At 41.9% G+C, this 24547-nt stretch overlaps 1 protein-coding gene across 1 annotated transcript; it reads right to left on the bottom strand.

Moving 5' to 3' along the window:
* Positions 1-4165: 4165 nt before the first annotated feature.
* LOC309359030 (arylacetamide deacetylase-like 4) lies at positions 4166-21998 on the bottom strand. The gene is made up of 4 exons (XM_081892461.1): positions 21720-21998; positions 12552-12768; positions 6708-6771; positions 4166-4947 (listed from the first exon to the last, which is right to left on the bottom strand). The coding sequence occupies exons 1-4, from the start codon at positions 21894-21896 to the stop codon at positions 4173-4175; spliced, it is 1233 nt and encodes a 410-aa protein (XP_081748587.1). The 5' UTR covers positions 21897-21998; the 3' UTR covers positions 4166-4172.
* Positions 21999-24547: the final 2549 nt, after the last annotated feature.

Raw genomic sequence — 24547 nt, forward strand, 5'->3', positions numbered from 1 at the left:
ACTAGAGAAACTCAGGAGATCACAAACAGAAGTAAACAAGAGAGGATGGAAGGATGGCAAGGAGATAGGCATCATCATCCTGCTTGGCAGGGGGTTGGACTCGATGGCCCTTGTGGTCTCTTCCAACTCTATGATTCTATGATTATCACCTTCCTGTGAAACTATTTCCAGGCCCTAAGATTAACATCCCAAGATTAATTAAGATTATATAAAAAACTACTTCAAAGGAACTTGCCCACTGTCTTTATGGCCCAGGATGCCTGCCTGGCGAAGCAACTGCTGTGTACATGACATGTGAGGAAGAGAGGAATGGAACAGGGATGCAGGGGTGTAGATTGATCAAGAATCATTTCAAAATAGTTTAAACCCAGTCAACGCAATGCTTTCATTGCTGACACAGATGGCTTACTCTATATCTGTTATAATTCCTCATAGCAATCCCACCTGATCACTACATCTCTGGATATTTGCACTCCTACATCTCACCATTTTTATTTTTATTTTTTATTTATTGTGTACAGAGAAGCTTAAGAGAGGAGAGGCATTGTGTCCTCATAATCTTCCTGCATGTGTTTCTGTATCAGACATTCCTGAAGGATGTTACCGGAAAATCCGAGGGCTCCCTTGGGTAAAATCAAGACACCAACCAGAGCAATTTGAAGCAAATCAGCAGCCTGTAGGCTTGGTCTTTATTGAAGAAAGACTGTCGCGACACGACTCCCACCACCCACAAGGTGAAGCAAGAACAGTAGGGCATCCCGGCCCCTAGGTAAGCAAAGGAACAGATTCCTCTCACTTCGGGTTGGGGAGCTGCTGGTACATCACTAGAGGGCATTCCAGAGGTACCTCTTCCCTACAATGGCGATCCATAGGAGAAAATTTATTAGGAAAGGAAACAGTTAATTTAAGGTAAAGTTAACAGAAGTTAAAGCTCAGGAAGGACATCCATCAACAATATCCTTAGCTTGTGTCAGAGGAATGAAAAAATAGTTTAAAATCAGCTGCTTAGCTCCCTGGTGTAAAAATGCATGGCTGTCAATTGGATTAGAAAATAATGGACAGAAGGATTTCAGAGCAGAATCAGCATGTTGATTTCCTTCTGAAATCCTTGAATTCTGTATGGGAGCAAAATGTGAGTAGCATAGAAAGGCATAGTTCTATGCATTAAGAGATATTTCAGTGTCAAGATCAAAGAGTAGATTATAATCTAGCATAGGAGAAAGATAGGAATTAGCCAAATGTGATAAAAAGATATCCCACTTCACACAAAAATCACAAAATGCAGTGGAAGTGTAGGCTGGTCTCTGTCAGTTTTCTGATTAGCTGGAAAAAAAAATGCTAGTTATTTTCAGAATCCTTATACATTAAAACACTCTAGAGGTGTTGAATAGGAACCTGTATTGGACAGAAACCAATTTTCAGGGTACCTCTTGAATTAAACTAGGCGTGAATCTTTAGGAGGGTTAAAATAAACTATCCCAAGTTAATCAGTAAATGTAAACAGCTAGGAAAGAAAAGAACTCATTAGGGACTCGTGATCCTGTTTAGAAAAAAGCAAATAATAAGCAGCAATATCAAATCCAGTGTTAGGCAATTCAGAGTGTAGCCACTCTAAAATCACTATTCTGTCAGCAGTGTCTGGGGGAAAAGTAGTCCTGTAGGTGAAAGCATTGCATTAAAAGAATCACACGTATGAAGTGACCCCAAAACTCTGCAACTGCTGTAAAATAAATTCATTAGGAATTTTAAGTCAGGGAAGAAAGGAGAAAAAACAGTCTGCAAAAAGCGATTAAGAATGAGTCTCACTGTCTGAGGTGGAATCAGACCTGTGTGCTATGTCTTAATTGTATACACCACCATACGGAACTGGAACTGAAAAGTAGCAAGTTCTGCTGTCATTAGATTCAAACCAGCACTGCCCTTAGCGGCATGGCGCAGATTTGTCACAAGAGACTGTGTGTTAGAAGCAATAGGTGGCTCTGCTAATTTAGCTTCAGTAAAAGACTGACAATCAGCTGGCACAACAGTCTTTGTTTTCCCATTTAAACTCAGGCTGGAAGGCCATCCATTGTGGCATTGCCTGTCTTTAGCAGGATGCACTGAAGGAGACAAAGCTGCTGCTAGGAGCTAGATTTGTGAGTCTCGGTGTCAATATTCTGGCAAGGCTTACTCATTTGAGCAACATCTGTTTCTGGCTTCTGGTACATCAGCATTTTCATTTTCGTAAGCCAATTGTTTCATTGAAACTTCAGAGGCATCAAGGTTTGGAATTAAAGTACTGGCTGCTCTTAGCCCATCAAGAATACCATGCAAGCCATTTTCTGTCACACTTCGCTTCAATTTTTTAAAAACTGCAAAGGGCAATGATTCATGGGCTCTCTGTTCCTGTGCATTCTGAACAACAGGAGAGACTGCTAATAATGGTAAGGTGTCAGCTGTTTTTTCTTCACTGCTTCCTTCTGCCATAATTGGAATAGTCAATTTTTGCACTGTGGTCTGAGCCCCTTGCAGGCATTGGTCCACAAAAGAAGGTGGCATGGAATTTACATTTGACCCAGGCAAATCTTTGGCAAAGGAAGGTGCCAATGGAATTACCTTTGCCATGACCTCAGAGGAGGGAGGCTGGAAATCTAGAGGCTGAGATGGAGGGAACAATATTATGATATTTTAAAAAGCAGCTAGGGGTTGCAGCAATGTGGGAGCATTCACAGCTGGTGGCTGGAGCAAAGGGTTAGAGAGCTTTCCAACTGCGTCTCTACACAAATGCCAGGTGTGCAAAACTTGTACAGATGCCTCAGGATGTCTATGGAGTGCATCTCCCAGCTCATTCCATTTCTTAATGTCATAAGTACCCCCCTCTGGAAACCAGGGGCACAGTCTATAAATCTCTAACAACAATTTTTCTACTGGGGTGCTAGATGCTTATCATGCCCTTCCTGAGCTAGCAAAAATAATAAATTATTCCTATGCTTTTCCTGCACATGTGAAAGCTTGCTTCCCATGATCTTACCTGAAGGGTAATAGGCGCGCGTCTTTGGGGCTCGTTCCGAGCAAATGAGATCCTAAGTCCGGGTATCGTTTTGCAGGATATGATCCACCGCGACCAAGGGATAGCAGGTTGCTAGCTCCGAGGAGAGTCCAATCCTGGAGGTTTCCTTTCGCTGAGGTTTCCTTTTGCTGTGCCTCAAATGCTGAGGTTTTCTTTTTAGCTTTGCCTCACACGCTGAGGTTCCCCCCCCCCCAAGCCTCACATGGTTCCCTTTTAGGTTTGCCTCACCTGGAGCACCACTCAGTGGCGTAGCGTGGGTTGTCAGCCCCCGGGGCAAGGCAAGTAATTTGCGCCCCCTAACCCATGGATTTGCACCCCCCAACCCATGGATTTGCGCCCCCTAACCCCCAGATGTTGCGCCCGGTGTGGCCAGCCCCCCTGCACCCCCCACGCTACGCCACTGGCACCACCTGAGGTGTTCTCAAAGTAAAGGAAGGATTGAACTCTGATTAATAAGAATACACAGAGGCTTGAACCAGCAAACTCTGGGAAGGGTGCGTATAATAATCTCTGTGTGCCTCCACCCCTCGGCCCAGGTCCTTTTATTCACAAAAGAAGTTTTACAGAGTGTTCCTAAGAACCAATCAGATTTCCTCTGAGCATTTCAATAAACCCCATATGGGGACAAAGTTAAACTACCAAAACTAATTAAGCACACATATTTCTGGGATAAACAAAACAGAACTACAAAGGAGTACATTTGGCAACCCCTGAGGTCATAAACAAGCAATATACATGATAAGGAGGATGGCCAGGAAGACAGCGATCATTATAACCTTCAGGTGAGATCTGTTCCCTGGCCATAAGATTGACATCCTAAGATTAACATCAGAAAAGCTACATCAAAGAAACTGCCCACTGTCTTTGATGACTCAGGATGCCTGAGAAGAAACTGGGCTGTGTAAGTGACTTGTCAAGCAAGAGAGATGGGCAGTAGAGGAAATGGCCAGAGATGCAGAGGGTTGTGGGTTTTGATCAGAAATTATTGTCAATGAATTAAACCCAATCAACACAATGCATTCATCGTGGACACAATGGCTTGATGTATATTTTATAATACCTCATAGTAGTTCCACCTGACCCCACACTCTGGATATTTGCACTCCTACAAGGTCATTCATTTCTATAAACCTTTTAAGAACTGTATTACACTCTGCAAAGATTTCTGTGTGTTCCGGAATGCAAGTGGCCCCCAACCAGCCAAGGCCATTATTCCGTGGTATCCATCTTGAACATGATACCATGTCACTGGCACACCATTGTCCTCTAGCCGCTTCTTGTACAACAGCCCATCGTCCCGGAATCCATCATATTCACAGGTTAGAATGAAAGCCTCCGGGAGCTGGCGGATTATGTCATCCTCTGCTAGAAGGGGGGCAAACATTGTCTCATAACCTCTTTTAACTTGTTCATAAAGTTCTTCTGAAAATGGAGCAGGTTCTACAGGAACATAGCCCCTAGCTTTAAATTCTTCCGGAATGTTATCAGCACTTATCCATTTTTGGTATTTCTCTCTCAAATCAGGAGGGACATGGGCGCCTTTCAGAACTCCATCTACATTCATTGTCTTCCCAGTGAGATATGTCAAACCAACTTTGACAGTTCTTTTCCGGAACATAGGAGGAACTGAATGGTTTTGCTGATAGGATGGCAGATTGAAGTCCATTCCTTGGAGGAATGGGTAAATGAGGACCTGAGCTCGCACTCTGGGGAGGTCCTCTCTGGTCACCAGTTCTTGGCAAATGGCTGCAGTAAAAGTGCCTCCACTACTCTCCCCAGCAATGGCAATGCGGCTGGCGTCCACTCCATATTCCTTTGCATTCTTCAGAAAGTATATTACAGCAGTTAAACTGTCCAGTACAGGGACTGGATACGGATGCTCAGGAGCTAAGCGATACCTAAAGAGAAGGCAAGATGTCATCAGCATTCATCATGTTAAGTCGTGGGCAAACATATCAGACGACACAGCGATTCTTCCAAAGCAGCTCTTTATTTGTAAGCTGGAACAGAACTGAACAGAGGAGCTCGGTCAGCCTGCTTATATAGAGCTCCACTAGAATGCAACAATAACCATTTTCTGTAACAAGCCGATCACTGAACGTCACTTTCAATCCTTCATTTGAATACAAACTATCCAATCACTGAAAGTCACTTTTGATCCTTCATTTGCATAACTATCTACAGTATCCCCCTGCTGGCCCAGGGTGAGAACTTCAGTACATAACACATCATACACTTTGCAGCATTTTCCTGCAATGGCATATATATCAAGGGTGGCACCCCTAGGGCCACATTCCTTTCTATGCAACCTTCCTGGGGGCCACATGTCAGCTGTGGGTGGGACCAGAGAGCAAAATGGAAAGCAAATGCAAACTTTCCCACTGGACAAGTAGGTTGGTTCCTACACACAGCCACACACCTTTCTCTACCCTCCAACCAAGCAAGCAAGACACATTCACACTAGTCAGATGCCACACAAGGATTTTGCAAAGGAGTGGTATTGGTTCAGGGGTGGGGTCTGGGGTCAGAGGGAAATGAAGTGGCCCAGAGTGCAGCATTCAGCCCCTGTGCCTGATGCTCTGCACCCAAATATAATACTAGTTCGGCATCCCATTCTCAGTGGCCGCTGGTCAAATCTGATTCCGACCATAGAGGCAGACTATAGCCAGCATAGCTAGGAGCCACTGGTAGCCTTATACTCTGCCCAATTATTTAATCCCTTTTCAAAGCCATCCACATTGGAAGCTATCTCTGCTTTCTGTGGGAATTAGTTCCATAGTTTAACTTTGCACTGTATGGATAAGTTCTTTCTTTTATCTGAATCTTCTAGCATTCAGCTTCATTGAATGTCCACATGTTCTAGAGTTCAGAGAGAGCGACAAACACGTTTCCCCAGGACACATTCCACACGACATGCCTAATATAACCAACTTCTACATTTTGAATGTTTCCTTGATTTCATTTTCCATCTCAGAAAAACAACCCCAGTTCTGAATCACCTCCAGTATGTCCCACCATGCCTTCCTGAGATCAGTGCTTCCCACTCTTTCTGCCCACTTTAAACCATACGGCCTTAAAGCCAAGATCTCCAGTTCACCCACCTTGGCCAGGAGGCTTCAATCATGCACCAAAGGTGCATTTTGGCAGTGAGGGCAGCCATAGGGAGAGATGATGTTCATTATTGTCAGGAAGGCTTGCCTTGTAAAGGGCTCTGAAGTCCTCGCAAATGACACTTCTCCCATTGCCCAATGTACCACTGCTCTCACTGGATGGTAAGTGTGGCTGACGGGACAGTTGGGAACAGCTTGAGCTTATTTGCCAAAGAGAAGTTCACCTTCACTCCAGCTGCACTTTCCCTCTCAACCACAGGGCCATTTTGCCTTAGGAGAAGAATCCTAATGGCTTTTTATGGGTTGATGTGGTGGTTTTCTGTAAAAGTAGTTTAATGGCCTGATCCAGAAGAGCTCTTCTTATCATTAAAGCCAGAGGGATTGGGTCCAAAGGCATAAAAATCAAAATACAAAGGTGAACACCCATTCTAAAGGTTGGCAAATCCACTATGTTGGCAAAATCAGCTTTTTTCTGGGCTCATGTGGAAGGGTTAGAAACTGAGGGGAAATACTCTTTTTTCTGCTACAACAAGCAAGAAGATACTTACTCAGCACACATAACCACTGAGTCAGTTTGGTGGGCAATGGAACGGCAGATCATTTCAGAGGTTCCTAGGGGGGAGGAAACACATCACACACTGCCTGCTGTGAGCAATTATTTATTACAATCCATTACAAATTTCCTTGGTCCTTCACATTGAAAGCACTGTGAGTTGAATCCACTGTGAGTTAGTCCTACTGAAAGTAAACCTGTTGAAATTAACAGATATGACCAATGCTTTTCCCCCCAGGGGGTACACAAGGGTATGCAGGACCGGCACCTCTTTGTTGTTGTTGTATAAATGTGTGGTACTTAACAATTTCATGGTGAGTACTGGCACCTCTCTTTCTAGAAAAAAAGGACTGGATATGACTAATATTGCTGTGTCATAAATGTCTGTTTTTAATGTCCATGGAGGCACAGGTCAATTCTGCGTCCAGGGCAACTGTTTACCAGCTCCATATGGAATGCAGGCTGAGACCCTACCTGCCCGCAGACTGTCTCGCCAGAGTGGTGCATGCTCTAGTTATCTCCTGCTTGGACTACGGCAATGCGCTCTACGTGGGGCTACCTTTCAAGGTGACCCGGAAACTACAATAATCCAGAATGCGGCAGCTAGACTGGTGACTGGGAGTGGCCGCCGGGACCACATAACACCAGTGTTGAAAGACCTACATTGGCTCCCAGTACGTTTCCGAGCACAATTCAAAGTGTTGGTGTTGACCTTTAAAGCCCTTAACGGCCTCCGTCCAGTATACCCGAAGGAGCGTCTCCACCCCTGTAGTTCTGCCTGGACACTGAGGTCCAGCGCCGAGGGCCTTCTTGCAGTTCCCTCACTGCAAGTAGTGAAGTTACAGGGAACCAGGCAGAGGGCCTTCTCTGTAGTAGTGCCCACCCTTTGGAATACCCTCCCACCAGATGTCAAAAGAAAAAAAACACCTACCAGATTTTTAGAAGACATCTGAAGATAGCGCTGTTTAGGGAAGCTTTTAATATCTGAAGGACTATTGTATTTTAATATTTTATTGGAAGCCGCCCAGAGTAGGTAAGGAAACCCAGCCAGATGGGCGGGGTATAAATATATTATTATTATTATTATTATTATTATTATTATTATTATTATTATTATTATTATTATTATTATTTCATAAAATATATATGCTACTTCATTGTAGAAAACAACAACAACCATGTATAGGCTGCACAAATCACCCCCACCCCACCCCCGTCCACGGCAAACATTTCAGGATCTTTACATTAAATTACAATGACAAATTGTCTTCTAACAATACAGGCGAACCTCTACTCGCGACCACAATCCGTTCTGGAGGCCCGTCTGTGGCATTTGCCCCCTAGGATGTGTCAAGGAAAGGGTTAAAATGGGTGTGAGGTGATTGGCCAGTGAGAATGCGAGGGGGGAGTAAAAGATAGAGTGGGAGGTTTTGAAAAGTCAGTTGAGGTCTAGGGGTTGATGGTTGAGGTTTGGGAGTTGGGAGTTGAGGTTTGTCAGTTGGGAGTTGAGGCTTGGGTGTTGGAGAAGGAAGAGGGTGGAATACGCAGTGGGGGTTGAGTTGTATTGTGAGAGAGTGAGAGGAATTGTTAGGGAGTTAGATAGATAGTTGGGAATAATTCAGTTTGAAGTTGTAGGAAATTATATTAGGAAACTGACAAGAGGAAAATAAACTGCAACCACATGCTTGTTCCTGCTCTTAAAAATAATCTTAATTTTTTGTTTATGTTAACAACTGTCTGGACTCCGTGTGTCCCCGTGAGAAGTGGGGTGGTGGCAGCGAAGAAAGCAACCGCAGTGGTGGCACAGGGTCAATAGACTGTGAAATGTCCGGGGAACATGTGTGATTGCCACAAAATTGGTGGTGCAGCGGTGGGATAACAACCGAACCTGCTGCCACAAAATTGGCGACAGCAGCGGGATTCGATAAGTCTAAGTACCTGTGAGGGGAAACAATAGACCTGGAGAGGGGAAGGGTAAAACCTGTGAAGAGATTACCTGGCCTGAGGGTGTGATTGAGGATAAACCCCAGATTGCCTTTTGGCCGAGATAACAATAAGAGCAAGAGATCTCAAAAGACTGTTCTGGCGGAGGCTTAGGCTCAGGATCAGAGGAATTAAGCTTGAAAGGTTAGAGGAAAACACCTAAAGCTATACTTTGGGGACCGGGTTCTTGGAAAGCCAAGCCGGGAGGAACAGTGCTGAGAGTAAAAGTCTCTTATTTAATTAGTGCAAAATACTGACTCAACCATAATGCCACCCAAGAAAACCAACATGAAAGCTCTGGAGAAGAGAATGGGAATCCCCAGGGGGAAGAAACCAGAATAGAAGAGATGACTAAAACCCCACCTGAAGCAGAAGTTCCACAGTTTTCAGAGGATTTTGAAAAGTGGAAATCAGTACAAGAATATAACTTGAAATTAGAGCTTGATAAAAATAGGCTTGAGAAAGAATTGGAAAAAGAAAAATTGAGGGCTGAGCAGGAAAGGGAACAGCAGCAGTCTGAGTTAGAGATGAGACGGTTGGAACTAATGGTATTAGAAAATAGTAATAATAGTAATAACACCGATGGGCAGAATCAAATGAAGATAGATTTAAAACGCTTTCCTGAATTTAGAGATAGGAATAGCTCAGAAGCATTTCTAATAGCCTTCGAGAGAGCCTGTCACGATTTTCAAGTAAAAGAGGAAGATAAAATGATGATCTTGAGAGCTAGAATAAGCGGTCCTCTAGCCGAATTATATGCTCAAATGACTGAGGAACAATCCCGAAATTTTGAGGTGTACAAGCAGTTAGTATACACACGCTTTGGGATTACCTCAGAGCAGTTGAGGAAAAAATTTAGAAGTGTAACAAAGGTGAGGGCGGAAACCTATGCGCAGATGAGGGCAAAGATAAAAACTTACCTCACAAGATGGTTAGAGCAAGAGAATGCAGACACAGTACCTAAGATTAGAGAAGTGATGGCGTAGGAGCAATTTTACGACACAATAAATGGCCAATTGAAGTACCTGATAAAAGAAAGGAACCCCAAGACAATAGAGGAAGCAGCGGGTTTAGCCGATAAAATAAATGAAATCTGAGACCATGGATTTGATGGGCCAAAATTTGGTGGGAGATATTGGTAAATAAACAAGAATAACTTTCAGCAAACCAAAGGAAAGTTTACCTCAGAAACCGATAAGAGAGGCAGCCCCTCATCGGGAAGCCCACATGAGAAGGCACACACCCATACAGAGTTTACTGAGGGAAAAGTAAATAAAACAAGTTATGCAGGACCCAAAGACATTTCATGCTGGAGATGTGGCAAATTAGGTCATAAACGTTTTGATTGTAAAACAGGAAAAGAAACATCTAGTTATAGTACCACACAGAAACAGACATATTGTATCCAGTCTGTGGAGCTAAGCCCAACTAGCCAGGTTGTCAAGGAAACAGACATGCCAACTAGGCCTGAGTCTGCTGAGCAAGTAGAGGCCAAAGTCCTGCACTGTTATGTGATTCAACAAGATAATCTCTTGTTAAAGAACGCTGGGAGTATATCTGGATAGACAGAAAAAGATATCTCGGGTTAAAGGACATGGGATCGCAAGTCACCATAGTCCACCCGGATATAATCAGGGATGATGCCATAATTCCAGGAAAAGGAATGAAATTAAAAGGAATTTCGAAACAAGCAGAAATCCTAAAGGTGGCGGAAATAGATGTCAGATTCAAAAACTGGGCAGGGAAGTGGCAGGTAGCCCTGTCAGAAGAAATTCCCGCCCCTGTGCTCATTGGTTGGGACATTTTAGAACATGTGCAGAGTACTTTCATAGTTACCAGAGCAAAAGGGAGCCCACAGTCACCTAAACCTGAGGGGGTGGATACAGTAGCAGAGGCAGACAATGCTGAAGTACAGCAAGGGAATGATCAGTGTGAGGAAAGAAAAGACACCTTTTTATTTCCTTTGACTAAAAGTCAAACCTCAAGTTTTGCCAAAAAGCAAAAAGAAGATACTGAGTTACAAAAGTTCTTTGAGGCAGCCGAGTCGGAGAGGTCGTTAACTCCTGAGTGCCCAGAACGGTTTTGTTTGAGCAAGGGCCTTTTATATCGAGAAGTCCTTGACCCACCATGCGGGGTGTGTGTGTGAAGAAGTGAAAAGACAGTTCGTAATCCCTCATACCTATAGAGAAAAGATTTTGCAACAAGCCCATAATAGCATTGTTGGTGCACACATGGGAGTTGTACATCATATCGACACTGGAGATGCTAAGCCAATTATTGTCAACCCACATAGAATAACTGGAAAGTATGTGGGGAAAGGTGGCAATGAGATAAGGGCAATGCTGAAGGCAGGGATTATAACCACTTCGGAAAGTCCCTGGGCAGCACCCATAGTGTTATTAGACAAACCTGATGGAGCTATTAGATTTTGCCTAGATTATAGGAAGCTGAACCATGTCACTAAAGCGGATGCATTTCCAATGCCGTGTTTAGATGACCTGAACGAAGCTATAGGCCAGTGTCATTACATCACCTGCCTAGACTTAACAAAGGGGTACTATCAAGTAGAAATGGACCCTAAGGACCAGGAGAAAACTACGTTCAGAAGTCCTTTAGGGTTGTTTGAATTTAAAGTAATGCCCTTTGGCTTAAAGAATGCGCCAGCAACTTTTCAGTGATTGGTGAACAAAATCCTGAATAGCTGAAGCCGTACACCTGGGGCCGAACTTTTACTTTATGTACTGACCATTCACCCTTGTTGTGGTTGAGGACAATGAAGACCAACAGTAAGTTGTTGAGGTGGGCCCTATCACTGCAAGACTTTAATTTTATGATTAAAAATGTGAAAGGGACCCTGAATAGCATCACAGATGCTTTGTCCAGAAGACCTGCAGCTGAAAGTTAACTGAATACCTAACATGTAACAGGTTTTTGTGTATATATATATTTTACCAGAACACAGTATTTGATGTGCAAATGTTAGATGTGATGTGAAGGGTGAAATGACAGGTTAGGAAATGTTTATTTGCCATAAAAATGTACTGCTGATTGATCACTAGGTTAAGTTATCCCTCCTGAGTCAATCTTCTTAAGGGGGGAGGAATGTGGCGTTTGCCCCCTAGGATGTGTCAAGGAAAGGGTTAAAATGGGTGTGAGGTGATTGGCCAGTGAGAATGCCAATGGGTGTGAGAATGATTGGCCAGTGAGGGGGGAGTAAAAGATAGAGTGGGAGGTTTTGAAAAGTCAGTTGAGGTCTGGGGGTTGATGGTTGAGGTTTGGGAGTTGAGGTTTGTCAGTTGGGAGTTGAGGCTTGGGTGTGGGAGAAAGAAGAGGGTGGAATACGCAGTGGGGGTTGAGTTGTATTGTGAGAGAGTGAGAGGAATTGTTAGGGAGTTAGATAGATAGTTGGGAATAATTCAGTTTGAAGTTGTAGGAACTAAGATTAGGAAACTGACCAGAGGAAAATAAACTGCAACCACATGCTTGTTCCTGCTCTTAAAAATAAACTTGATTATTTGTTTATGTTAACAACTGTCTGGATTCCGTGTGTCCCAGTGAGAAGTGGGGTGGTGGCAGCAAAGAAAGCAACCGCAGTGGTGGCACAGGGTCAATAGACCGTGAAACGTCCGGGGGCCCTGTGTGATCGCCACACTGTCCTTATGGCGAAACGGGTCGCTGGGAGATGCGCCATTGTGCGCAGGCACAGACGACAATTGCCCGCTTCTCTGCAGGTGTGAACGGCAGCAAACCCGCCAGTTACTTCCGGGTTTGCCATGGTCGCAACTTAGAATTTCTGCGAGTGGTGACGGTTGTAAATAGAGGTTCTACCATTTCAAACACATTTCACAGAACTTACGGATGCTTCCAGCCACCGCAGCACCTCCATGAAGAAAGATGATTCCTTTCCTGTTCCCAGCAGGTGATGTCTTGGGCCAGTACAGCCTCACAGGCACCCCATCAAAAACCAGGTCCTTTATGATCAGTTTGGAGTCCTTCATTATTGGAATGAATAGGCACATGGCCCTGATTATGGAATATCTATGGCAGATGCCCATTTTTTCCAGAATTCCTACCTGTTTAAAACAAAACATTTAGCATGCATAATTAGCATTAGATATTTTTCCACCTAAAATTTTTTAATACTTAAGGGGATGCTGGGAGGTCAGAAGGGCATTGCTGGAACAACTCTTGGGATGTGGCAACTGGCTAAAAAGTTTTAAAATCTTTAATTTTAGTTCCCTGTTTTGTTTTTGTTGGGTTGGGGTCGGTTAAATGTTTTCTTGGGATTGGCAGCTATTTTAATTTGGGTATTATTATTATTATTTTATATTGATTTATATTGGTTTAGTCTGTATAAGATATTCTGTTTGTTAATGTTTGATGTTTTATTATGCTTATATATGCTGTAAGCCACCCAGAGTGGCTGGGTAAGGACTTCCGGTCGGCGCCAGCGTCTAATGGCGGTCTTAGCCTCGAGCTCCGAGGCGAGACTGCTCCGTGAGTTCGGGTCTGACCCGCTACGGCGAGCGGGGGACCCCTAAAATCACAGGCGCTGAAGCCTGTGAGCAAGGAGATTCGGTGGGCACCTTTGCGCCCCCCGGTATCGTAAAGGAGCCTTTTTAAAGGCTCCGGAGCGGCACCGGGTGTGAGCGCGGTGCTGAGGATCGCAACCCAGCTTACGGAGTGAAGCCGCGTCGCCATTGACGGAGAGCGCCGATTCCTTCCTGAAAATAACTGATTGGCAACTAAACCCGTGAGTAAGATTGGCGAAACAAAAAGAACGGGACTTTTAAAGTAATTTAAGAAAATCCGGCCGAAAACGGGAAAGGCAGAAAATAAGGAAGTCAGCCTACCCGAAGCTGCACGACCGATTGGGCAAGGAAAAATCAAGCTGTTTTTAAAGGGAACATTCTTCTTTAAAGTAGTACCGAACCTTTGACATCTGAAGAGACTTTCCCCCCTGACAGGCAGGGGAAGGGGGCGGAAGGAGGGAAAGAAACAACTTTAATCTGCCAGAGGAAAGGGATTAGAAGCGAAGCCCTCCGCCGCCGAAACCTCTGGGCAGGCTGCTGGAGAGACAAGCGCCTGGGAGAGAACTGTCAAAAAGTTGCTAGATGTAAAGGCTAAATTTGACGGAAACAAAGTAACGGGATTAAAGTCAGTGAGACTCACAGTATTTTAAACTGTAACAAATTGTAACAAATAGGGCTTTTGGCTGGACTTTTACCTACGGAACTTTGCATTGGCTACTAGACTAACTATTTTCTGTTTGTTATTGCTGTTGCCTGTGTTGGGATACAATTCGTCCCTCTAGAGGCTTAAAAGAGAGTGACAGCTGCATTGTGTCAAGTGGGATTTTCCACTTGTAACATTCCTGTGGGAACGACCTTGAGTTATGAGCACTCCACTGGATGAGATAACAACAAGAAGCAAAGCAAAACAGACTCAAAAGCAGACCCAAAGAAGAGGCTGCAGGAGCTGCAGCTGCACAGGAAAAGGGAACAATCGCATCAATGGAATCTATGACACAAGCACTGCTTAGAATAAATAAATCTTTAGAAGCATTAACTAAGCAATCTACAGAGAATTCCAGAAAACTGACAGACAACTCTAGGAAGCTGACAGAGCTAACAACAAGACTTGACCTGAACACGACAGCAATAGCAAATAACACAGAATCTATAAACCGCCTTGTGCAAGAAAACTCAGAAACGAGGAAAATAGCTGAGAGCGCAAGGTGCACGGCTGAGGACACTAAGGGAAAATTTGTACCCATTGCAAAGAAAGTTCACGAACATGATGCAGCTTTGGCCTTTATGGAACTAGAGAGGAAAAATAAAAATCTGAAACTGAGATCAGTACCAGAGGAGGAAGAGGGCAACTTGGGAGAATTTCTCACAGACAAGTTTCAAGAATTCTGGATTGATGAATTAGGAGGGGAAGAAGATGAATTGGTAATCACCTCGGCCTTCCGGATTGGAAGAAAACAAGGTAAAAAACCAAGGGATTGCCTAATCAGTCTAAGATCTAAGGAAGAAAGGGACAAAATACTGAATCTACACTACCAGAAGGCCTTGATTGTCAAGAATTCCCAAATACAGATCTTCAAGGATATTCCTAAGCACTTTCTAGAGGTGAGGTCCCAATTTAAGACCTTGGCGGATTTGCTGAAAAAACACAATATCCCATTTAGGTGGGAGTACCCACAAGGATTGTCTTTCAACTTCAAAGGGAAGAAAATTAAGATCAAAACAACTCAAGATAAAGACCAATTTTTGGAAAGAAATTTTGAGGACTTTGAAAAAGGAACTGTAAGTGAGAGAGAAATACCGGATATAGCAAATCTCTCATTTGGATTAGCCCCAGCACCTACAGACGAGGAACAAGAACTTGGAGCAGTCGGTGGAAAAGCAGCCCAATAACAAAAATGTCTCTGCAACTTTTGAGCTGGAACTGCAATGGTCTAAATCATCCCCGAAAAAGGAGACAGGTGTTTCACATATTAAAAAAAGAAAATTTGGACATAATATGTTTGCAAGAAACCCATATCGCCAGGATAAACAGAAAATTGTTGATCAACAAAAGTCTAGGATTGGAATTCATTTCTTCAGATAAAGTCAAGAAAAGAGGAGTGGTGATTTATGTGAAAGAAAAATTGGAACCTAAACTGATTTTTAAAGATGAACAAGGAAGATTTCTGGCAGTGGAAATTCAAATTTATGGAGAAAAAATCCTGATTGTAGGAGTTTATGCACCAAACGAGGGGAAGGCCGAGTTCTTCAAGAAGTTGCATGAGACTTTAATGGACTTTATGGACTCTAAAATAGTATTGATGGGCGATATGAACGGAGTAGTCTCCACAAATATGGATAAAGCACAAAGGCAAATAATCTCAAAAAATGGGAGACTGCCGAAGACTTTTTTCGAACTGACTGATACCATGGACTTGATTGACATCTGGAGAACAAGGAACCCTCTGGAAAGAGAGGGGACCTTCTTCTCCGAAGCAAATATGACATGGACTAGGATTGACCAAATATGGATCTCTAGCAATCTGGCACCAAGGGTTAAAAAAACAGAAATTTGCCCAAAAACATGTTCAGACCACAATGCAGTAAAGATGGAAATGAAACTGACAACTGCTGGAACCTTCAGATGGAGAATGAATGACACCCTGTTTAAAGATGAAATAATCTATAAAAATGCCCAAAAGACATTGAAAGACTACTTCGAGATAAACTTAAGATCAGATGTCGAGAGAAGGATAGTATGGGACGCAAGCAAGGCCGTGATGCGAGGTTTCCTGATTCAGCAAAATTCCATAAAGAGGAAACAACAGAATGAGAAGAAGGGAAAAATTTGGAAGCAAATGAAAGAAGGAGAGAAGAAATTGAGGTCTAAACCCAAATCTCAAGAGATCTTAAGGGAAATAAAGTATTACCAAACTCAATATATGGAATTGGTGAATGAGGAGATAGAATGGAAAATAAAACAAATGAGACAAAAAACATTTGAATCAGCAGATAAATGTGGGAAACTCCTGTCATGGCAACTGAAAAAGAGACAGAAGCTGAATACGGTAACATCTCTCAAAGTGGATGGTAAATTTATTAATAAACCAAATGAGATTAGCAATTGCTTTCAAAGTTTTTTTAAGAAACTATATGCCCAAGGGCCAAAAAAGGAACAAGAGATTGAAGATTTTGTTAAAAAGTATGGACTGCCAAAGATTTCGGAAAAGAACAGGAGGATCTTAAATGAGAAAATTACAGATCAAGAAATAGAGGGTGCCATCCAAAACATGCAACTAGGGAAATCACCAGGACCAGATGGGCTGACTGCGAGATATTATAAAGCGTTGAAGGAATGGCTGATACAACCATTGAAAGAAGTTTGTAACCAAATTTTGGAGGGGAAAAAGGCTCCCGAATCGTGGAAAGAAGCATTCATTTCACTTATACCGAAGACAGAAACTGAGAAACATCAAGTTAAGAACTACCGCCCTATTTCACTTTTAAATGTGGATTATAAAATATTTGCAGACATCTTAGCAAAAAGATTTTAAAAAGTGTTACAAGAGGAGATTCATAAAGATCAAACAGGCTTTCTCCCAGGGAGATATATGTCAGATAATGTGAGGAACATTATAGACATTTTGGAGCTGTTGGAGACTGACATAAACAGAAAAGCAGTTTTGATTTTTGTGGATGCGGAGAAAGCCTTTGACAACATCTGTTGGAGTTTTATGAAGAGGAATCTCCAAGGGATGGGGGTAGGCCAAAATTTCGAAAACGGTATAGGTGCTATATACTCTGAACAAAGAGCTAAACTAATTGTGAATGGTATGGTTATGGACGAAATCCCAATAGAAAAAGGGACACGACAGGGATGCCCAATGTCCCCTCTATTGTTTATATCAGCCCTGGAGGTACTGTTGAACATGATTAGAAGGGACCAGCAGGTGGAAGGAATACGACTGGGAACAAAGAATTATAAGTTGAGGGCATTTGCAGATGATCTAGTTTTGACTTTGCAACAACCCGAAGCCAGTACAAAAAGAGTTCTAGAACTTATTGAAATATTTGGTCAAGTGGCAGGTTTTAAGTTAAATAAGCAAAAGACGAAGGTGCTAGGGAAAAATTTGACGTTGGAGGAAAAAGAGAACTTTCAAAGGGAAACTGGTCTGGAAATAACAAAAAAAGTTAAATATCTGGGGGTGAATCTAACATCTAAAAATGTGAATTTATTTAAAGATAATTATGAGAAATGTTGGTTGGAAGTGAAGAAAGATCTTGACATATGGTCTAGGTTAAGATTTTCCTTGTTAGGCCGAATTGCTGTCATTAAGATGAATGTATTGCCGAGATTGTTGTTTTTGTTTCAAACATTGCAAATTTTGGATAAGATGGACTGTTTCAAGAGGTGGCAGAAAGATATATCAAATTTTGTCTGGCAGGGCAAAAAGCCCAGAATAAAATTTAAAATTTTAACTGACGCAAAGGACAGAGGGGGCTTTGCCCTGCCGGACTTAAGACTTTACTATGAGGCAGCAGCTTTCTGCTGGCTGAAACAATGGCTACTTCTTGAGAACACGGACATCTTAGACCTAGAAGGATATGACAACAACTTTGGCTGGCATGCATATTTATGGTATGACAAGGTAAAGGTACATAGAGGCTTTAAAAACCACATTGTCAGGAAAGCATTATTTAATGTATGGAATCGCTATAAAGATTTGTTGGAGAGTAAGACCCCCAGGTGGTTGTCACCCCTAGAAGCCAAAGAGGTAAAAAAACTCAATATGGATTCAGATTGGCCAAAATATGGTGAAATTTTAGAGTATGACGGTGAAAAGCTTAAGTTACAAAGTATGGAGAAATTAAAACCCAAAGTTCGAGATTGGTTACATTATCAACAGATTAATGAGACATTTAAGCAAGACAGGAAAGTAGGATTTCAGAAGGAGAGGTCGAAGTTAGAAACAGAGTTATTGGAACCCAATACTAAGAATCTGTCTAGGATGTATAGTTTGCTGCTGAAGTGGAATACGCAGGACGAAACAGTAAAATCAGCAATGATTAAATAGGCACAAGACATTGGTCATGATATTATGTTTGCAGACTGGGAACGGCTATGGACCACAGGAATTAAATTTACGGCATGTAGTGCCCTAAAAGAGAATATAATGAAAATGATCTACAGGTGGTACATGACCCCAACCAGGCTTGCAAAGATATATCACTTGCCCAATAACAGTTGCTGGAAATGTAATGAATGTGAAGGAACTTTTTACCACCTTTGGTGGACCTGCCCAAAGATTAAAGCCTACTGGGAGATGATCTATAATGAAATTAAGAAAATCCTTAAGCAAACATTTGCTAAGAAACCGGAGGCTTTTCTCTTGGGTATGGTCGGCCAAATGGTACCAAGGGAAGACAGAACATTCTTCATGTATGCAACCACGGCGGCAAGAATTCTACTAGCAAAGTATTGGAAGACTCAAGAATTACCTACTCTGGAAGAATGGCAAACCAAGGTGACAGAATTTATGGGACTGGCTGAGATGACCGGCAGAATCCGTGACCAGAGGAGAGAGACGGTGGAGGAGGACTGGAGAAAATTTAAAGTTTATCTTAAGAATTATTGTAAAATTTTGGAATGTTGAGATGTCAAGAGGTATGAGATATAGAATTACAGCTGTAAAATTTGAAATATGAGAAAATTCGAGGGAAAGGAGCTTTGAATTGGAACGAAGGATTGCCAAAAACTGTTATTTTAAAACTAAGGGTGCAGCGAGGGGGAGGTTTGGGGAAGTCATTTTATGTGTTAATTTGTTTTGTTTGTCTTGTTTGTGTTTAATGTTATGTTGTTTATTATGTGAAAATTAATAAAAATATTTTTTTAAAAAAAAAGAGTGGCTGGGTAAAGCCAACCAGATGGGCGGGATACAAATAATAAAATTGGTATTATTATTAGTATGCCAATATCACATTGATAGCAAAACAAGATCATGACCCAGCCCAAGTCAATAATTATAGACCTATTACTTTGCTTAATTGTAATTATAAATGGATTGCGGCAATATTAGCAAGAAGACTCAAACAAGTGTTAGGAAACTTAATACACGAAGACCAGACAGCATTTCTGCCGATGAGGCAGTTAAAAGATAATTACCCATTGTTTTTCTAGATGCAGAGAAAGCGTTTGATAATTCACTAGTCAACAACAAATTTGTTGTTTGCATTTTTTTAGTTGATTTAGGACGAATCTGATGCGCTTAATCCAAAAATCACATTGGTTTTGCTCAATCAGGTCAAGTTTTTGAGCTATGGCCACATGTCGTTTTTTTACGTTTTTGTTCACATGTACGTTTGTCTGGAGCATTTTAGAAGAAGTTGGTGGGGGTAAAATGCCATGTCGAATAATTGTTTTGATTGGAAATGATTATTTTAATGACAAGAAGTATTCAGGTTCTGGGTAATTATGTCGAAAAGGGATCAGTTTGAAGTCATAAAACCTCGAAATCTTCCATAAATTGGTGCACTGTTGATGTGACTGGGATCAACAGAAAGAAGCGGAGCAGCCTCAAGTATCCTGATCTTCAATCAGCACGTCGTCCTGTAGCTCTTTGTAATGAAATTCCAGTGCCTATCTTCAGTGCCTAACTTCCTGACATTAGTGATGAAGATTAGTGCGCAGCTTCCGCTCAAGCTTGGAGTGCCACAGTACGAACCCAAAGATTGGAGACTGTTCATTGACAGCAGCAAGCGATCACTGAAATGTGTTCTGCTACACAACGGCAACCAGTTTGCCTCTATACTCCTGGCTCGCTCGAGTTCACTGAAGGAGAACTATGAAGCGGTGAAGTATGTGCTGGAGAAAATTGGTTATGATCAGCATAAGTGGTTTATTTGTGTTGACCTGAAGATGGTGAACTTTTTGTTGGGACAACAGTCTGGCTTCACCAAGTACCCATGTTTTCTGTGCATGTGGGATAGTAGGGAGCGTGCTCAGCATTATACAAAGAAGTACTGGCCTGTGTGGGAGGATTTGGTGCCTTGCAAAGAAAGGAACGTCATCAATGACCCTCTGGTGGACAGAGACAGAGTACTCTTCCCACCGCTGCACATCAAGCTTGGCTTAATCAAGCAGTTCACCAAGGCTCTGGACAAGGATGGTGACTGCTTCACTTACTTGTGCCAGGCTTTTCCAGGATTGACCATGGAGAAGTTGGAAGCTGGCATCTTTGACGGTCCTCAGACAGCTCATCAGAGATTCAGAGTTCGGAAAGTCAATGAATGAAGTGGACCTGGAAGCGTGGAAGGCATTTGTTCTGGTAGTGAAGAACTTTCTTGGCAACAATAAGGCCAGAAGCTACGCAGAACTTGTCAACAATATGCTGACCGCTTTCAGAAACCTGGGCTGCAACATGAGCGTCAAGATGCACTACCTATTTTCACATATGGACCAGTTTCCTGGTTCAATGGGTGACGAGCAGGGGGAGAGATTCCATCAGGACATGAAAGAGATGGAGACCAGGTATAAGCGTCGCTGGGACGCAGTCATGATGGCTGACTACTGTTGGACTCTGAAGAGAGACCTCCCTGCCGCTGAGCATTCCAGGAGTTCCAAGAAACGGAAATTCAAGCCCTGAAGCTTGAAAAACGGTGAAGCAACATGCAATTTACGTATACTTACCTTTATCAATGCCCACCATTCAGTTTACAGTAAACCTGACCTGATGGAGAGAAACGGATGCTATTTCCTGATTCAGCATTGCAAAAATACCCTAAATCAGTTGTAGAAATCTAGACAACATTCAAAAAGTAAAAAATTGTTACCCAGTGTAATGCTTCTTGGAGTTGGGGGTGGGAATTACTAGATAAAATGGGGTTCAGGGAGAAATTTTGAGAGGAATCAATACATTATATACAGAGCGATTTGCAAACAGTAAACAGAATTTTATAAGAAAAATACATTATTGGCAAGGAAACAAGAGAAGGTTGTCTACTTTCACCATTATTGTTTATTTTGGTTTTAGAAGTGTTGTGTGGGGATACTAGAGAAAATGATATACGAAGCCTCCAAGTGAGTCTTCAAACCTGATGAAAATGTGGTTAAGGTACTGGAAGCAATAAAGCAGCTTGGTGATTTTCTTTTATAAGAGAAAGAAAGTAGTGGGCAGCAGAGGGTGGGAAATAAATTTTTTTTGGCCAGATATCAAAATTTACTTGAACGGAAATCACTTTTATGATGATCTCCTATTGAAGCCAGTGCACTAAGGAAATTAAACATTCAAGAGAATTGGGGTACTTATAGAGACATACTGTGTTTTTCTGGTAATGCATGTAAAATGAAAAAGTTAGAAGAAATTCAAGAATGGGTATCAGATTGGTTTCAATATTTTCAAATTAATTAGCATTTTTTAAAAGAATTATTCTAAATTATTTTATTGACTCTAAAGGGTTGCAGCCCCTTTTATAGAGGTGTCTTCATCCCCATGATATATGTAAAATATACTTACTAGTGCCAATCCATATCCCACTGAGAAATCGTGAAGCAGCATTATTGGGCGATAGGACAGTCCTCGAGGCAGGTGGGTCCTGGTAAGACGATAAGAAACTCCCCACACTAACAGCAAGAAATGAATGAAAATAGTTGTATATAATATCAGCATCCACAGAGTTTCACCAAACGCCATTTCCCTTAAACTCAGAGGCACAGAGACAAGGACTTCGCTTTGGCCAACGCTGGTGGCTTTTATAGGAGAACAATCTATGCCATGTGGAGAAGAACACCCTAGGCCAACCCATATAATTCTCAGTTGAGAAGAAAAGAAATAGCTTAATGATCCAGTAAGACATTGCAGCTATCCTGGATTCCTGAAAGACACTGTTGTTCCTCACACAGGGTGTGGATACGCGTTGGTGGGTGTGAATTTGCCTATCTTCTCCTCCCAAGGGAAGGCGTGCATAGGAGTTTGCCTGCCCTCCCACACAAAATCATTGTGCCTCTTCCCTCCCTGAGGACTTTATTGGGGATAATTAAAAGGGGCGGCACAACGATGCAGGAGGGGCTGGCTGGCACGACACTGCAATGGCATCCTCCCAACCGGAGGGTCACTGCAACTTTCCAGAACAGTGTGGTGAGGAAAGAGGTTTGGCGCTGTGCAGGCTGACCAATGGGAGCCAATCCCACCCAGTCTATTGCTCCACTTTTCATTTATAAAGACCATGTATTTATTTATTTATAAAAGCTTCCTCTGCTTCCTCTACTCTTGGACCCATTGATGGCCTCTTGCTGAACTGATACAAAGAGGGGAGTTGGATTTAGTTCATTCATTTATTTATAAAAGCTTCCTCTGCTGTTGGACCATTGGTCATTTGCTGCAATGATACAAAATGGAAGCATCCTGACTTTCTTGGTTGAAGGAATGGAGAACATTAGAGAATTCACATATTCTAGACTTAGAAGGCCATGATAATATTTTTGGTTGGCACGCTTCATTATGGTATGAAAAGGTGAAAGTACATAAAGGATTTATAAATCATATAATTGGGGGGGGAGTTGTATAGAATATGGGATAAATAGAAGCATTTATTAGAGGGGAACCTCTTTGGCTCTCAATGTTGGAAATTATAGAGGTAAAGAAAAAGAATATTATTATTATAAATAATAATTGAATTTATATACCACCCTATACCCAGAGGTCTCAGGGCGGTTCACATAAAAGGATTACAATATTATAGAATGGTGGACCACTTACAAAAAATTATTAAAACAAGTGGGAGGAAAGTATAAATTTATAAAAAATAAGGAATTATCAGGAAAACTAACAACAAGGATACAATATCATCATTTGAATGCAGTATTTCAGAAAGATAGGCTACAAGTGTCTGGGGAACAAGTATCACAACTGGAGAGAGACCTGTTGGAATGGAATGTAAAAGTGCTGTCTATAATGTATAAAATATTATTGGAATGGGAGACAAAGGATGAGGAAGTAAAATCCCCAATGATACATTGGGCAATAGAAATTGGTCATAATACAGACATGGAAGCATGGGAACGATTGTGGAATGTGGATGTAAAATTTACAGCATGTTATGGTTTAAGAGAAAACTATATGAAAATAAACTATCAATGGTATCTAACCATTGGCAAAAATGGTAAACATGTATAAATCTAAATCAAATAAATGTTGAAAATATAAAGAGGAAGAAGGTTCTTTTTATCATGTGGTGCTCTTGTAGTAAGGTTAAAGCTTACTGGGAAATGATATATCATGAATAGAAAAGGATGTTTAAAATAATGTTTATAAAAGCCCAGAAGCTTTGTTTTTGGGAATTATAGGGACAGAACTACCTAAACTGTATAGAAACTTGTTCGTGTATGCTACTACAGCAACAATAATGCTACTTGCCCCAAAATGGAAAGAAGTAGAAGTCCCAGCAAAGGAAGAATGGATACAGAAAACTTAAGGAATATGCAGAAATGGCAAAACTTACCAGAAAAATAAAAAACCCAGATAACAAACTTTTTATAAAAGAATGAAAATGGTTTATTGAATATTTACAGATACATTGTAAACAGAAAAGAACATTGGCAGGATTATTGTTACAACCTGCAGTTTCAAAAGAGTATATATTTAAAGTAGAAGAATAAATTAAGTTAATTTGAATATGCAGAAGATATTAAAAATAAATATCCCTTCCTCCCTCCCTCTCTCTCTCTTTCTCAATGTGAAGTCCCAAAATTGTCACATCATAACTCCAGGCAGATGTTACTACATAATATCTGCTTGAGTTTGAAGATTTAGCAACTAGAAACATCTGTGCAAAAAGCTAAGCCAAGTCCTTTGGAGTGCAATGGGTCCATTTCATTATACCCACATTAGACAGAATTGTAGTCAAACCCAGATACCCAGACACACAAAAGGCAAGACATTATGCTGCTCTCTCCATATCAGGCCAACTAGCAAGAAGATGTCGTTGGATCTCACCATCCTCTGATCACTTGACTTCAAACTTTGAGCTGCCAAGGAGAACCTTGAAATGTCATCCAGGCCAATAAGTCAGTGAACAAACAGTTGCAAGCAGTATATCAAGAGCAGGTGTGAAGAAGTGGGTGGTCAGGGCAGCCCTCTGCTGCACCCTATCTGCAGGGGGCTCTCAGAGAAGGACTGACCATCCTAAGGTCCAGCTGGGAAGAGCAAGGGTGTCTATAAAAAAGGTAAAGGGACCCCTGACCATTAGGTCCAGTTGTGGCCGACTCTGGGGTTGCGGCGCTCATCTCGATTTACTGGTCGAGGGAGTCAGCGTACAGCTTCCGGGTCATGTGGCCAGCATGACT

This window comes from Podarcis melisellensis (genome assembly GCF_964234715.1).
Source record: "Podarcis melisellensis genome assembly, chromosome: 16".
NCBI lineage: Eukaryota > Metazoa > Chordata > Lepidosauria > Squamata > Lacertidae > Podarcis > Podarcis melisellensis.

Coding starts and splice junctions, on each gene's coding strand:
- LOC309359030 (XM_081892461.1), bottom strand. CDS start 21,896: ATGGCGTTTGGTGAAACTCTGTGGATGCTGATATTATATACAACTATT. Junction 12,769..21,719: donor TGGGATATGGATTGGCACTA/GTAAGTATATTT, acceptor TGTTTTAAACAG/GTAGGAATTCTGGAAAAAAT. Junction 4,948..6,707: donor TCAGTGGTTATGTGTGCTGA/GTAAGTATCTTC, acceptor CCTTCTCTTTAG/GTATCGCTTAGCTCCTGAGC.